Source organism: Camelus bactrianus, chromosome 15, assembly GCF_048773025.1.
Source record: "Camelus bactrianus isolate YW-2024 breed Bactrian camel chromosome 15, ASM4877302v1, whole genome shotgun sequence".
Lineage (NCBI taxonomy): Eukaryota > Metazoa > Chordata > Mammalia > Artiodactyla > Camelidae > Camelus > Camelus bactrianus.
In genome coordinates, this window is record NC_133553.1 from 47,310,892 (window position 1) to 47,323,923 (window position 13,032).

A 13,032-nucleotide genomic window follows, 5' to 3' on the forward strand; every position below is an offset into this window, starting at 1 on the left:
CTTCTTTACAGCTCTGGCAGTCTGGCCAAGCTGCCTGTGAGGTCCATTGGTGCTCTCAGCTCAGATGGATATCACTGTTGTTTTCCAGAGTGACTCCCCTGGGACGCTGCCACCAGGGCCCAATCCTCGGAGCTAATGTCTCCTGGGTCCTCCTGAGAAGAGGTGTGATCAGGGAGATCGGGAGGCAGGTGGCTCTGACAGACAGAAAGCAAACAGCTCAAAGGGGTGGCAGGCTGCATTTTATTTATCTTTAATTTAAACACCCTCCAAGCCCTTTCTTGGAGCATTGCTCAGAAAAATAAATGTATTGTCTAAGAAACCCTGCAGACTTGCCCTGCATGCTCTAACCCCCTCCTGAGAGAACAGGTAGCATAGAAAATGATTTGTAAAGCAAAGGGGAGGAGGGGGCAGGAGAAGAGGCTGACAGAAAGGGGAAGGGGGTCTTGGGCCAGGTTGGTGCAGAAATCTCACTGCTTCTCAATGTGTGATGAGACTGGCTGGGCGCGATGCCTGGAGGTGTCAGAGCTGCTCCAGGAGCGAGAGTCCAGACCCTGAGTCCATGCTGAAGAGCCGGTCCTGGGGGATGGTTTCAGCAGCACCCCTCTCCCCACCTCGCAGAGTGTGGAGCCTTCAACGGCACTGGCCAGCACATTTTCTAACAACCATTCCAACAAAGAAATGAGCCCCAGCCAGCACCTCTTCTGGACTCAGAAATGCCTCAAGCAGTCTGCCTGGATGTGCTTTCCAGACAGTATGCATGTGGAATTGTGCTTTTTGTTTGTGAAGAATGTAAAAAGTTACAGTAAGACGAAGCCGCCTGGCCCCCAGCTCCTGTGGTCTTCGCCTCTATGTGCTGCCGGTGGCCAGGAGGGCTCAGGCACCCCCCACCCAGGGTACAGGAAGAAGGGACCTGCTTGGAGGCTTGTCTGAGGGACAGAGGAGCCTGGGTAAATTTAGCAGCTGTTTTCCAGGGTTTGGCTTGGGTTTGGTCGCTGGCTTCTATGTAAAACACAGATACATGCAAAGTGTCCATGAAATTCCCCCAAGACAGAGAGGAATTTTCCAGGCCCTCGCAGATCTCCAGAGAGTTAAAAATGTGAAATCTTTCTTTCTTAAAGTGGCCCAGACTGGGATTTTTTCCCTTGGGGAACGGGCCTAGTCACTCTTCGTAAGGCTGACGTGTGTGTGTGTGTGTGTGTGTGTGTGTGTGTGTGTGTGTGTGTGTGTGTGTGTGTGTGTGTGTGTGTGTGTGTGTGTGTGTGATGCTGTGATGTGTGACACTCCTGGCAAATGCCCAGGACTGTCTGGCATTTTCCACAAGCTGAGGGTCTGAGGCTACCTGAGCCTTTTGACTCCTTCATAGGCCCAAAGCAGCTGGCTTCAGTCAGAGAACACAGCAGCCTGACCACCCGGCCTTCTTAGCAAGCAAGGGAGCAAGGATGCTCCTTTTCTGCCTCCTCAGCTCTGAGAAGGCCCGGCCGCTTGCTAAGACCCTGGTTTCTGTGTGGCCATGGATGGGTGGCAAGGGCTTCTTTGAGCCCATGCTGTCTTTATGGGAGCCCCACAGCCTCAACATGAGAGGGATGGGTGTAGGCCTCAGGTTAGGAAGCAACTTCTCAAGCCTGGAGGCATTGTGACTACAGTGAGTGACCAGCTGTGGGTCAGAGTGGAGACCCCCACATGATGGGAGAGGCCACAGCATCGAAGAGAATGGAGCCCTTTCTTAGCCTGAGGTTCAGAAGAGTCTGCACCAAAGAAAGAGGTCCCTAACAATGTCTATAATCCTGAAATGATGGGAGGACCCCATCCCTACTTGTCAAGCAGGTCTGGTTCTCAATGCTCGCCCTTAAGCAGGATGTCAAACAAGCCCATTAGGCATGAGTCTGGGCTCCATCAGTCCCCCTGACCTTGGGAGCCTGGCTCTTCTGGGAAGAAGTCCCTGGCATCTGAGACACTGAGACCCTTGGCCTGAGGTGAAGGATACTGATGTATTGAGATGAGGGGAGGGGGGCGGAGTGGGGGACCAGGGGAACATGGGCAAAAATACATGCATACCACTGAGGCCTGAGCTACCATTGTATACTAGAGGACTGGTGTTTCTCTGGGAGGTTGGTGAACTCGAAGTGTCCCTTTCCTGCCCCTCAAACCATGCTTTCGATTCCCTCAGAAGCTTGCTAAAGCTGTTTCCAGTTGCCTCCTTCCAAAGGCAAAGCATAGGAAAAGAAGTGAAAACAGCTAAGGCTGCAGCATGAGCAACTCAGAATAGACTCTAGGAAGCACTGCTGACAGAGTAGACTGCCAAGGAGGGTTTTGAGATTTTCCTCTCTGTAGGCAGGTCCTGTTCCCTCCTGTGAGGATGGGATTCTGTGGAGTCCTGTGTGCTGGTCGGTGGATCACCTGGATGCCCCTTTGGCCTGTCTGGCTCAAGGAGCCTGGGTGACTGTGTCTTAAGCCTCCTGTGCTGTTCCTGGGGCTCACTTTCTCTGGGCTGGCTGCTTTTTTGCTGCTATTACATCCTCACGGTCTAGATGTCTCTGTCATGGGGATGTCTACTTTCCCCTCCGGATGGCTCAGATCCTCAAGTTATTTCCCGTTGCCTAGGTGACACCTCTAATTGGATGCCTTCTAATCTTCCTTTCTTTTAAAGGAATAAAGATGATACTTTATTTCTAGGTCCTGCTAGAGAACTCTGCCCTAAAAAAAAACTGTGCCTCTCTGAGAGTGCCATCCCTTCAGTGTGACTGCAGCCATCACTCGGATGGGGGAAAGGGTTGGCGGGGTTGGGGCAAGTGGCTCATGGAGCTGGCCTGACTGACCTCACAGTGTATCCTGAAAGTGCGGCTCTCTGGAAGCCCACCCTTCAGGAACTGGCAAGACTGACCTCTCTCCTGGCCAGCTCCTTCTCACTGGTTTCACCCTCAAATTAGAGCCAGTGCTTAAAAAACCAATCCCAATCCAAATTAGAAATTACCCCTCACCTCCAAAGAAGAAATGACCTGAAGTAGCTAGAGAGTCACTCAGATCCTAACTTGTTTTTTCCTTCCTGCCATGAACTGGAAGGGGAAAGGGGAGGCTGACATTCAAGTATGACTCTTAATGCTGTGTGTGTGTGTGTGTGTGTGTGTGTGTGTGTGTGTGTGTGTATGAGTTCCAGGCACATATGTTTTCTTCACTGCCAGGGAGGGAGATTTCACGGCTTTTGATGCCTCTCAGGCAGAGGGTGTGAGAAGTCCTGGTGCTTTTCTAAGATTTCCTGTCAGAAGCTGTATATATATTGATGGGTCACACGGTGTCTGACTAGACTCTGGTATTTGTCCTTGGGATCCTCATCTTTTTGGATGACTAAAATGGGCCAAAAGAGTATTGTTCCTTTGCAGTCTAAGACCCTCATCTCTTCAGTGAAGGCTGGGTATCTGGCCTTCCCCCAGGTCAAGTGACCCCTACAAGACAGAGTCTGGGAGAACCTGTCCCTCAGTTGAGGATCATCCAGAGCAAAACTTTATTCGTAAAATTGCTTCCAACCACCAGCTCTCTCCCTCTTGCTTTTCTCCGCCTCCAATACAGACTGTGTGTGTGTAGAAAACACATTCACTTGATTATCAGTGGGGGCCAAACAGGGTTTAGAATGGGATATGTCCCAAACACATCAGAGGCTCTGGAGTCAAATTCTCTGACACTTGCAGGACGGCTGCTTTGGTTCCTGGTGCTGCAGGCCCTGGGGCCCACAGCTCTAGCAGACAGAACCCTGCTGCAGAGGAGGAGGGGCAGCTGGAGGGGGTATTGCACTCGGCACCCTTGCACTCTCTAAAAGGGAAAACAGTTAAGAAAAAAAAAGTCCACACCAACAAAGAAAAATCTTGTCAGAGAAGACTCAGATATTCCTGTTAATTAGGAAAAGCTTTCCCTTGGATGATGCTGGTGAAAGGAGGGTTGAGGGGATTCAGAGATGTGCCATGAGCCTCAGGGATCAGCCAGCTGAAGCAGAGCTGTGCTCCTGCGGCCTGAATGCTCCCTAGGGGCCTTCCCTCTTTAGAAGTAGCTGCCCAGTGCTCTGTGCTAAGTGGACTAACTCCAGGCTGAGAAAAGCCTGCTAAGCCCCTTACCACTGCAATTCCCAAATCTCAGGGAAATGCCATAGTCCTCAAGTTGGTGCTATGTTTCATCTCATTGCATAATACTACACCATTCTTTGTGTGTAGCGACTCTTCTATATATATACATCGGGAGGCAACATATGGCTCTCCCCACCCCCACCTGTCAAAACTGTGACTATATCACTTCTGACGACCAGAAGGAAGCTGCTAGGCTGGGCCAGGATTCTAAATGCTGCGGAGGTAAGTCAGAGCCATGAAAAGTTGCACCATATGCTTTGGGGTTGCCAGCTGCTTATGTGCATGGAGACTGGGTTTAGTGCCAGTCTGCTAAACCCAGGGGCGGCACACTCCTCGCTGCGGTATGCACCAGGTGAGGGTCTGGGGTGCCACTTTTTCTCTCCCTGGAGGAGGATCTGCTGGGGACCACAGCTCTCCAAGAAGGGACCCACAAGGAAAACAGGCTCCCCCAAAACCTGCCCTTGATAACATCAGGCCTGGCCAAATAGTATTTCTTTAAAAAAAAATTTTTTTTTGGTTTCATTTTATTGGATCAAGATTAAGAAAGCGCCAGCGTCTTAGAGAAGGAAAGCGAACGCCGCCGGGCACGCCAGCCTGGTGAGGGTCCCTGGAGCGGCGAGGCGCGCGGTCTACCTGGAGGCGCTGGTCTCGGCCAGGCGGTTGTTCATGATGCCCAGCGCGCCCACGCCGCCCGAGAAGCCGTTCTGGCGCGTGTTGACGCACACACTGCGCGGGTAGCCGTTGGCTGTCTCGGACAGCTGCTTCTGCAGCAGCGCCAGCGACACTTTGTTGGAGGCTGTGAGGTCGCGCATGGAGATGAGCTCGCCCGATAGGCGGCGGCCCTCGGCATCGCTGTCGCGGGCCGCGGGGTCTGCGCCGAGCGCGGCCAGGCGGCGGCGCAGCCGGGAGCCCGGGGTGATGGCGTTGCGCCGGGCCAGGGGCGCGCCGGGCGCTGGGCAGCAGCGTGCGCAGCAGCGGCAGCTCAGCTTGCGCAGCATCCAGTTGAGCACCTGCTTGATGAGGATGGAGATGACATTGAAGAGCGAGTAAATGCAGCACACGCCGAGCAGGATGAAGAGGAAGTTGCCCAGGCGGTAGAGCCCCTGGTTCCGGTAGGCGGCGTGCTGGCTGCTCACCAGGTCCCCGAAGCCGATGGTGCTGAAGGTGACGAAGCAGAAGTAGAGCGAGTCCATGTAGTCCCACCCCTCCACGCTGGTGTACATGGCCGAGGCGCAGCAAGACAGCAGCACGGCGAACAGGCCTAGGATCAGCAGCACGTGGTACACCGAGGGCTTCCAGCCCGCCAGGCAGTCGGCCTCCGATAGTGCAGAGCCACGACGGAAGGTGGCGGGCAGTAGGCCACTGCGGCGCAGCTGGCGCTCCCGGCAGGCGCGCATGATGAAGGCCAGCAGGGAGATGATGCGCTCCAGGAAGAGGTTGAAGAACAAGATGGTCCCAGCACAACCGAACAGCCCGTAGGCGATGAGGAAGGCCTTCCCACCCACTGTTGCTGGGGTGGTCATGCCGAAACCTGTGGAGACAGAGCAGGGGTCACGAGGTCCTGGCTGGGCAGGTGGTCTCCAGCCGGCCCCGGGGTTGGGGGGAGCAGGCCTATGCAGGTGCTGATATGGCTTCTATCCTGAGTGGCATCACTCAGGTGGAGGGGAAACAGTACGTAGACATTTGTCTCCCTTGGTGGCACTAGACATGGTTCCTAAATCTGGGCAGCCCCTAAACTGATGGAGGAGCCCTGACTCCTCGTCCTGGGGACCTACCAATCAGTATGAGAGAGGCAGGATAGTCATTGGGAAGGACCCATCAGGACATGCAAAACAGAACAGCTGCCCTGGTGCAAACCACTGAGATACCCACAAACCAAACAAATGTCACCAGCTCTCCCATCCCCGAAATCGTTTTTAGGTACCAATGGCACACCTGGGCCTTGTTAGGACAGAATCCTTTGAAGGCTTCATTTTATCTGGGATTGCTGGGTAGAGGGTGTTCAGTCCAGATAGCTATATTGGATGGTCTCTGAAAAGGGGTTTATGAAACTGACAAAAGAACTGTTTGAGAATGAGTCCTCAACCTTCAGAGAGTGAGCGTGGCTCCGCCATTGGATATCAGCTCCTTCTCACCCAAGGACCACCCTTGATCACACATGTAGCCAAGGGAAAGGTTTTGGCCTAGCTGGGTCCTGCACTGCCATGTGTCTGGGGTCCTTTTGTCCTGGGAGGTCTGCAATGTGCCTGGGCAGCTGCTTAGTGCTTTGAACTCATAATTAAGTCCTAACTTACTCATTTGTTCAAAGCACTGTGTTTAAGGGAGATTCTTTATCAATTGATTTCTGCAGAAAATTTGGCTTCCCACCAGGATGCTTGGCCCATGCCATCCAGGGCAGTGCAGAGAGGCAGCTCTGCTCCTCCATCTTGTGCTCTCAGCCAGCTGTCGGCTGTGATGTCTTTGTAGGACCTATGTTTGCCTGATTCTGGTTATGGGAGAGGATGTGATCCCTTAGCATGAGGATCTACTGCTGCTTTGAGTTGAAAATGCATCACCTGAGTGGCACAATAGCACCTATCAACACCTCTGCAGCAGAAGTTCAGCGGCATCGTGGCTAATACATGCCCAATGTCAGGAGGTCTACCTATGCACTGTTTGTGGAGTCGGGCCAATTCTGGGAAAGGAGTGGCTTACTATTCCCCTAAAAATCCAGAGAAAAGTTGTTTTTTTTTTTTCCAGGATAATCCCTTAACCTTGTATGCTAATCATTTTTTTAGATTTCCTACAGGAAATGCCCAATTTCCTGGCATGGCCTTCATCTTATGCTTACTGACTCAAGTTAGGAGAAAATCTTAAAATGATACTTCTTTTGAGAAAGATAGATTATGTCCTTAGATTCAGAATTTGGCCATAAGAGTGTGAAAAAAAAAAAAAACCTAACAAATTAGCAGTGTAACCAGGAACCTGATAAGGAGTTTTGCTATACTTTAAAGCCAAAGTCAAGTTCTTGAATTCATACAGAAGTCATCTCTGAATCAATATGACTATATGTGGAGTGGGAGTGTTTGTGTTTGTGTGTGTATGTGTGTGCATGTGTGTATACTTATAAAAAGTCCTAGATTGATAACCTGCAGCCTAACTAATTTATGGTCTATTCATACAAGGAAATACTATATATCAACGAAAAAGCATAAACCACTGCTACTTGCAACAACATGAATGAATCTCACAAAAGAATGTTAAACAAAAGGAGCTGAACACAAGAGAATTATTCCATTTATATAAAAATTAAAACTAGGCAAAACCGATCTACAATATTTTTTGAGGGGTGGAATCTTGGCTGGTAAAATTATAAGGGAAAGCAAGGAAGTGATTTTGATAAAGTCAGAATTGGGGTGGCAGGGTGTGGTGACTAGAAGGGAACTTATGGGGTGTCTGGGGTGCTGAAAATGTTCTGTTGATTTGGTAGTTTCATGGGTGTTGTGTAATAATTTGTCAAACTATGTATAAGTTTTTTGTACTCTCATAATAAGAAAAATGTCAAAATGCCTAGACTGTTAGAGCTGTGAGGGACCTTAATTCTGATCTCCTACTCAACTGTACAGGCGAGGGAGTAGGGGCAGAGGGGACATGACGTACAGCTTGTGGGAGACAGATGCCATGCACGTGTCCTGGCTTCTAGCCTGGTGCTTAGAACATCATACACAACACTGCTGCTACTCATGAAGGGAAAACAATACTGCTAGTAGGGGGATCACTTGGCTAAGTGATCAAAAATCCTGAGCATGGAATATAAATACTGTGCTTAAGAGAATACTGAATGGGATTTCCTTATTCTTTAAAATTTTCATCTAAAGTCTTAAAGCTAAGAGTGACATGTGATACGTTAGCCCTCATTCTAAAGAGAAGTTCTAGGTACATCTATGTTGGATCTGTTAAAACAGCAAAATTGGTCTGGTGACCAGTAGCCCCACCACCCACTTCCAGGCTAGAAATTATCCAAGGATAATAGGAGATGGTCTTGAAGTAGGAGGGAGTGTTGTGGCATTCCCAGGTCAAGAGATGATGGGGGGAGGTGATTGAGAGGCCCTCAGGCTGTAGCAAGTGTGGCCTGGCAGCTCACTTCCTGGTGGATGCTGGCTGAGCTGTGGACACTCAAAGGCTCATCCAGGAGCACTGGAGTGGAACATGGTGGGAGAGCCAGAGGTGTCTCCTGGAGTCTGAAGCTGTGCAGGAGAGCTCTCTGGGCCAGAGGCTGACCGGAGCAGCCCACACAGACAGGGGCGGGAAGAGGGCAGCAGTTGGGGCAGTCTTTGCTCCTAGGGCATCCTGAGTCAAGGATGTGTGTGAGTGACACGTGTCAAATGGACTCTGCAGAAGGCAGCCAGAGCTGAAGAGACTCCCCAGGAGGGCTGCTGTGTGATCAAGGGGGCCTGAGGGGCGGAGGGCGGGAGACAGCATGCGAGGTAGTCACAGGAAGCACTGCCCACTCAGGGAAAGATGTAGGGCAGTGGTCCCTGTGTAGGGGGGTGGTCTCCAAAGACCATATGGGCTTCATGAATGGGTCTATCTGTCTTAACAGTGGGCATCTTGGTGCCACCAGCAAAAGGATGATAGTGGCACCAGTGATGTAAGACCAAGAACAAGCAAACAGATGACCCCTCCCACACTGCAGGTCCCCAAGCCAGGGGCCAAGCCAGAGCTGAGGGAGAGACTGAGCTTTGATTAGAAGTGAATTTGAAGATTAGATTTAGATTGGAGTGGACATCTGAGAATAAGTCTCATTTTAAAAACTGCTGGTATTTAAAATTATTGGAAAAACTCTAGCATCTATCTAAGATATTATTAACGAATCCAAAGGGGAGTTCTTTAAAACCATAGATGAAGACAAAGCCATTTCCTGTGTCAGCCCATTTAATAAACTGGTTCCACCTGGACTCACTCTCGCTGTGGTGAAGGCCCCCCTCTCTCAGTGCCAGCCCCACAGGCCTCACCCTGCTCCCTGTCTGCAACCCATAAGGAAGGCACGCCCCTGATTATCAGACGAGGGGTCGAGGGGCCAAGTAGCTGCCATGACCCCACAGCCCAGAAATGGTGGAGCTGAGACTGAAACCATGGTCGGCTGGTGTCTAATATCTGCCCTTTTCACGACCCTAGACTGTCTTCTGAGAGCACCACGGGCCTCCATTCTTCTTAGAGACCCGAACTGCAGTCCTCCAGGCCTGGCAGCAGGAGATCACTCTTACACAGGGAGAGTGGTTGACCCTCAGTCACAACTCCTGTCCCCAAGAGTCCTCCCTCTTCTGGTGGCTCTTTCCACTGATCATTGCTGGGGAGAGGGACCACTGCTCATCAATTTTCCCACCAAGGCAGACTCACCCCCCTTCCCTTGGCACAGCTGAGACAGCAGGGCTATTCAAACCAGACTCACCCCAGGGCTTGAGGACAGCAGGAGGAATGAGGCACAGAGGGGACCACTGCTTCCAGCTGACAGTCCAGCTGGTTGCTCCCAGACTGGGGACTCATCTGCCCTGTGGGTTTCTCACAAGACAGGCCCTGCCTGACCTACCCCCGAGTCAAAGGCCATCTCCACTTTGAGGAGCATCCTCAGATTCCTCCAGACCCCTCCATGTCTGGACTCCTGGCTTCTGCCCCAGCACCCCCTTTAGAGTCTGGATTTCTTGCCGAGGACCTGCCTCTTCCCAGGTGATGGAACCCAGAATGAGACCCATTTCTCCACCGACCCTTCTCCTTCCCCACAGGGCTGTGGCCTTTGCTGAGGCTTCTACATGATGCCACCACCAGGTGTGCAGCCAGAAGACCAGCATCCACCTCTCATTCTTTTGTCCAGCAGACACTTACCAAGGACCTGGTTTGGCAGGCCTTGTGCTAGGCTCAGGGACACAGAAGAAAACCAGACAGATAACGTCCCTGCCCTCACAGAGTATATAGGCTGCCTTCTTTGAGATTTTGCACAGATCCCTACCCATCTTCTGCTGGTAGCTCACCCCTGGGCCAGGTACAGCTTTTCCCTGCCACCCCCACATAGAGGCTGGGCCAGAATTTGTCCTGAGGTTTCCCCATGGCCATGACTGCAGGCCCAAAACGACACCAAATGCTTGACTAGCTGTGGCACTATTTGCCCAGAATGACGGGCAGGTCAAGAGGTTCTCTGAGAGCACAGAGGGCACCCAAGGCAAAAGTCCCTCTCACTGCCTCGATTCCAGAGATCTGGCTCCTGTGTCCACTTCACCTCCCTGTGCCTTCCTCCAGACCCTACTGTCAGCTCAGCTCCAGAGACAGGGTGGAGGGGGCATAGTCTACCCTCCTTCCTCATCGACTGGACCAAGAGGCTCAGAGCTCTGGGGGCACTGAGGCCCCGGGTCAGGCCTCTTGCTGAGGGAGGGCGGTAGGGTCCACGCCTGGTGCTGTAGCCTAGCCAGATGCTTCCCAGAATGGAAGAACAGTCCCCTAAGCGCTGGCAATCTGCGGGGAGCCAGGCTGACTCTGCAGAGGGGCCTGGAATTTTCAAACAGAGAAAAGGCATACCCAGCCATCCCGCAAATTATCCCCCTACCCCACTCACACCCTGCAGAGGTGTAATCTGTCCCCGGGTCTGCACCAAGCCTGCTATTTTGTTTATGCCACAATTGATCTGCCATCCCAGTTTGCAAAAAGCAGACACTTGGGGGCTTTATTATGCCACTTTGACAAAAGCTGTGAAGCTCATTCCCACAGCCTGTCTGGTGCCGCCTTTGCAAATGGGGCCCTAGTGACAGGGCCTCTGGAGTTCAGCTCGGAGAGCCTGGAAGCCAGATGGGGAGGCCAGTGCTGATCTGTATCGGGCCCTGGGTGGCAGCCTCTGTGCTGGACACTGGACACATGTCCTCTCATCCAATACCCCCAACCACCTTGTCATCAACCCCAACACTGCAGGCAAGGACATAGGCCAAGAAATGTGAAGGTATTCAACAGAATTACAGTTTATAAGTGGCTGAGCTGACCCTGAAGCCCTTTCTACTGCACCAGATGGGAAGTCTGGGCTCATCACCCCGGGGGAGGGGGGGCCTTTCTCACTGGCTCTGCCGTGTCAACTTGGAGAAGGGGAAATGTAATTTATATCCAATCTGGGATACTTTGCAGAGCAAATAATTACCCCAGGACAGCATGTGTAAACCAGGGCTGATATAAGCAACTGGAATGTATGATTAAAATGCAGATTCCAAGGCAGGACCCACTTCAGAGGCTTACTTAGAGATGCCCAGGAATCTACATTTTAACAAGTGTCCCCTGATTCTAGTGCGAATGGGCTAAAGCCCTTCTTTTAAGAAACAATGTTATACTGTATCCCTGATGACCCTACTGGTTGGAAACTGCCTAATTTCAAATATATATATTCATATATGCACAACTGAAGTATAGTTGATTCAAATATTTTGATTTAAATTTCTTTAAAAAAATTTTCAGCTTTATTGAAGTATAGTTGATATACAAAACTGAAGGTGTTAAAAATGTACACCATGATGGTTTGTCGGTTTAAATTTCAAGTGACTTAAAACCCTTGCTGTGGACATTGCAGCTGTTTTCTTAACAACCATCACCCACATCCCCTCCCCCACAACGTATAGCAGCCAGGCTCCTTGGAGAACTGACCCAACTCCAGGGGGTGCTCCATTAGTCTAGGCCAATCAGGATAATCCAGTCTCTTACCATGATTGGCTCAAGGATGGATAGTATTTCCATGGCTACAGAGATTGGCTCAGGAATGGGCATATGGTCCCATTCAGGCTAATCAGATGGGAGAAGAGTTTCCCTGATAGTTTCTGGGTTAAATGCCTCTCACTTTTAAAAGAGAACTGCCCTGGGTGTGGAGGGAGCAGGAGGTGGCCCCAGGAGTGGTTGGTGGCCATCTGCAGCCATGAGGAGCCAGCCTTAGATGAAGCTGACACAGCAGAAGTCTGAGTCAAGGTATCCTGAAAGAAATGAGTTCTTGATGACCCTAATGAGCTGTCAAATCAACCTGGCTAGGCTGCCTGATCTACCCTTGGACTTCCAGTTGCATGAGCCCATAAATCCCTTATCCTGCTTAAGGCTTCTGTGACATGCAACCACACTTCAACAGGTGCTGATGGTTAAAGGCCTGATTAAACATCCCAGGGTCAAGGAAATAGTACCAGACATGAACTCAAAGCTTTTACTTTGGTTGTAGCCTCTATCAGCCAAGTGATTGAAGCAAGTCATTTTCACTAACTCCTCTGAGCCTGGATTTCTTCATCTGTAAGATGTCAACCACCTGGTGTGAACCCTCTTCGTAAATTGTAATACAACCTTCCAAAGTGTGTTCCTCAAGATAAGATGGTAAGTAGATAATGGGAGGTGGGGGGAATTCCCATGATTTAAAAAAAAAAGTTAAAGTGAAACAGGTTTACTTACTGCAGGACTTTTCAGAGTGCTCATTGAGTTGATATGATTTATGAATCTAAGAGGGCTATGCTAACCTTATTCAGTATTCCCCAAACTAATTTGACCATTGAATGTATTTAATTACCTCAGGTGACTTGAGTATTTCAAAGAGTAGTCTTTGGGAAATGCTGTTCTCTACCCTCATGAAGAATTAAGGATGAGACATTTAAAAACATTCACAAGGATTTCCCATGTTTTAAACAAGTCACTGTGACGCCGCAATGCCTAGAAAAGGTCCTGACAGGTAGAATGTGCTGGGCCAAGTTTGCTGAGCGAATGAATAAGCCATTTCTCTACTAGTTTGGAGCAGTGATTCTAGAACTTGATTATCTAGGAACCACCTAGGGATGTTGTTAGAGTCTGGGGTGGGGCTTACAATTCTACAGTTCCCAGGTGAGGCCACTGAAGCTGATCAGTGAATATTATTTTAAGTACCAAGCACAGATGACTTTTAGCA

The 13,032-nt window shown here is 50.5% G+C and overlaps 1 protein-coding gene across 1 annotated transcript in view; it reads right to left on the reverse strand.

Annotated features, from left to right (window-relative positions):
* Positions 1 to 228: 228 nt before the first annotated feature.
* KCNK12 (potassium two pore domain channel subfamily K member 12) overlaps positions 229 to 13,032 on the reverse strand; it is a 48,694-nt gene continuing 35,890 nt past the window's right edge. Inside the window, exon 2 of the mRNA XM_074341108.1 lies at positions 229 to 5,643. Coding sequence (XP_074197209.1) covers positions 4,742 to 5,643 — 902 coding nt within the window. The 3' untranslated portion in view covers positions 229 to 4,741. The remainder of the gene's footprint in view (positions 5,644 to 13,032) is intronic.